This window comes from Chiloscyllium plagiosum, chromosome 21 (genome assembly GCF_004010195.1).
Source record: "Chiloscyllium plagiosum isolate BGI_BamShark_2017 chromosome 21, ASM401019v2, whole genome shotgun sequence".
Lineage (NCBI taxonomy): Eukaryota > Metazoa > Chordata > Chondrichthyes > Orectolobiformes > Hemiscylliidae > Chiloscyllium > Chiloscyllium plagiosum.
Genome location: NC_057730.1, coordinates 20644482 through 20647662, shown reverse-complemented (window position 1 = coordinate 20647662; position 3181 = coordinate 20644482). Strand labels below are relative to the sequence as shown.

Here is a 3181-nt window from a genome sequence, read left to right as displayed (position 1 = left end):
GTGGGAGGAAACCAGAGCACCCAGAGGAAACCCACGCAGACACGGGGAGAACGTGCAAACTCCACACAGTCAGTCGCCTGAGGCGGGAATTGAACCCGGGTCTCTGACGCTGTGAGGCAGCAGTGCTAACCACTGTGCCACCGTGACGACCGGAAGCGGCAGATACAAATCGCTATAAATGCCAGAGGAAACATCACAGAAGCACTTCACAGGAGGGTCGCAAGCACTGAGGATGTCACCTAGACAGGGGATGAAACGTCTACAACAGAAATTCCCAGCTCGGCGAACAGAACCACAACAACGGGCACCCGAGCTATAAATCTTCTCCCAAACTTTGAATCGCTATGACTCTATAACTGTGGAAGTGGGGTCAAATAAATACTTTTAAAAGAGGCAGACAAAGATTACTTTGAGAATAAAGGTCTCAGGCTACAAACAAATCAGTCATGATCTTTTAAACAGCAGAACTAGCTTAAGGGACAAAGTGGACCACTTCTGATACTAACTTAGAAGTTTATATAAATACAGAACAAGGAATGATTTGAATGTTCGTATGTGAGAGGGTCAACAAACTCTGTGTCCAACATCCCATTGAGGGTGGTCATGATCTTTATTTAAAGAAACGGTTACAATGATAAACCTTATGTTGTGGCAAGTGCTTAGTTCAGAAATGACAACAATCTCTGCCTTTTCAAATAAAGGCACCTTACTCAGTGCCCATTTTCATTCTTGCATCTCAATAATTACTAAGTCTGATCTGGTTGAGAAACAGCAAGTCTATGTTAAAGAGTGCCAACATTTTTTTCCCTTTAAAATTGTAACCATCAATTTCTGTTCAGGACCAAGCCTATCAAAAGCTGAATGAGAATCTAAGAGGAAGCCATGAGACATGCTGAGGGGAAGCAGCCAAGTAGAAATATTCCTGAATACTATTTCAATAATCCAAAATAAGTAAAATGCTATGTATCACACAATTCATAGGACTGCGTCATCATGGTGAGTAAACGTAAAGCACATGTACTTTAGCTTCTATTGGAATGCTAACCAAATTCCTCTAGGGACAAAACTGCATTCTTTATCAACAATCATTTTTGTAAGTCTAGTATTTTCAGAGCTCCAAGTTCCTTTCACTATAGGAAAGAAAATACAGCAAGGGTCTCTTACAAAATAAGGAAGGTCCCAATCCAAATCTTTGCCCAAAGACGGTGACCCTTACTGAGGTACTCAGCTGAAATCCTGGGTTGCTGACCACTCCCAATGCCTTATGTTGGTGACCACTTTACAATGCAGAGTGTTTGCTGATGACTGTGTTCAGTGAAAAGAGATGAGTACAGCTTGGAGAACATTCAAGAGGCTCAATATGCTTTACTGGCAGGCCTCTCATCACCTTAAACATCACATTGCCCACCATCAGCACAGTGGCAGCCGCTCTACCAAGAGGTTGCAAGGTACCAGAAAATAGTGGAACACATAATTCAGCAACAACTAAGACCACATTCGGTGGTGGCAGGGCAAGGGATGTGGCAGCACATTAGAATTCTGACTCACCTCCTCTGGAAACTCCTCGCTTACCAGGGACATGATCAACGACGTCTTGCCAACTTTAGCTACACATACAAAGGGAAGAGAGGCATCAATTGCAGAATCCAAGAAAGGTGCATTACACCAAATGTAGTTGATGTTTTCACTCAAAAAATTTTAAACTTTCACTTTTATGTTTTGGTCAAAACTAACATTATTTTAGTTTTCTTCAAGTTGAAACAAAAACAAAACAAAGGGTTGAAAGGGAAATTTCAGAGTAACTATTAAATCGGGATAGAGAGACATGCATTTTTCTTTTATATCAACTGACAACCAAAGAGAAATTTGTTTGTAGGGGAATCACGGATGAACAAAGCCACGAAAAGGCCAAGTTTGATCCCACTTCCATTATGGTATTGCAGTGCAATCGTTTCAATGTCATCCTTGATACATTAATAAAGACAAAGGGACTTCACTCTGATTACAAGTCATTGATCAGTGATGGAAATTGAGGGGTGGGAACTTTGCCTAGGAAGGGAATCAGGAATCTGGCGGGTGCATGTCAATATTTCTTATTCGAAGATTGAACAGATTTGGCCTGTTCACACTGACATTTAAAAGAATGAAACGTTATGATCTTATTGAAATACAAAATCCTGAAGGGACTGGGCATCAGAGAATGTGGCAGTGACCTGAACTTGGGAAACAGTTTGAGTAAAAAGTCCTCATTTTGAGACACATATTAAATTTTTCTATCTCCCAGACGATCATTATTCAGTGGAATTCACTTACCCAGAAAGCAGAGAAGACTGGGTAACTTAAGTTACTTAATGCTGAGTTATATGGACTTCTGATCGAGAAGGGAGTCACAAATTATGGGGAAGCAGACAAAAAAGTGGAGTTAAGACCACAACCAGATCAGCCTGATCTTATCAAATGACAAATCAGGCTCAAACAACTGAAACAGACTGAAAGGAGACAGGCAATTTCAGAATCCATTCTGAAGAGTCATGTCAAACTCGAACCGTTCACTTTGTTTTCTCTCCACAGATGCTAGATATGCTGTGTTCCTCTAGCATTTTCGTTTTTATTTCAATTTCCAGCGGCTGCAGTATTTTTATTCCTAATTAGATATCAACTATAACAGGCTGTAGTCACTCAGTGGATGCAAGGTGCAGTTTCCCAAAGTTATCATGCCTCATTTGTAAAAGAATCTAAATCTATTGCTGATGGACAATAGCTATTCACTAACACAGTAAATAGACACAGGCCATTCGGTCCTTTGGACTTCTGAACATTACGTTTCTCCCAATTACAGAGAGCAACTTGGGTACCAATCTTGGTGACTTACACGTAATGACTCCATTCAGAGATGAAATTTCATCAAAATAGAAAAGGAAGGATAAGAGCATGGGATATTCTAATTAACGTGTTGTGATCATCCAAAAAATTTAACATTAGCAATGAGGTGACATTTTACCACCACAACCCGAACCTCCAATTTCCTCTACTCCACTGAATCCTTTGCCCCTCTCTCCCAGTCCCCTCCAGTGCCTCCTCACTCTCCATTCCTCCCTCAGTTCACCCCCTCACACTCGGCCCGTATCCCAATTCCCCCCAGCCGAGCCCCTCAACTTTGCCTGTATCCCAGATCCCCCAG

General features: G+C 41.4%; 1 protein-coding gene across 2 annotated transcripts in view; it reads right to left on the bottom strand.

Annotated features, from left to right (window-relative positions):
* rhot2 (ras homolog family member T2) overlaps positions 1–3181 on the bottom strand; it is a 48140-nt gene that overhangs the window by 40358 nt on the left and 4601 nt on the right. Inside the window, exons 1-2 of one of the 2 annotated variants that reach the window (XM_043711435.1) lie at positions 2873–2974; positions 1549–1607 (exon numbers count right to left, since the gene is read on the bottom strand). In XM_043711435.1, the coding sequence (XP_043567370.1) occupies positions 1549–1607; positions 2873–2933 (120 nt within the window). In that variant the 5' untranslated portion in view covers positions 2934–2974. Of the gene's footprint in view, positions 1–1548; positions 1608–2872; positions 2975–3181 lie in introns of those variants that run through there. The other variant, XM_043711436.1, reaches the window with a different exon arrangement.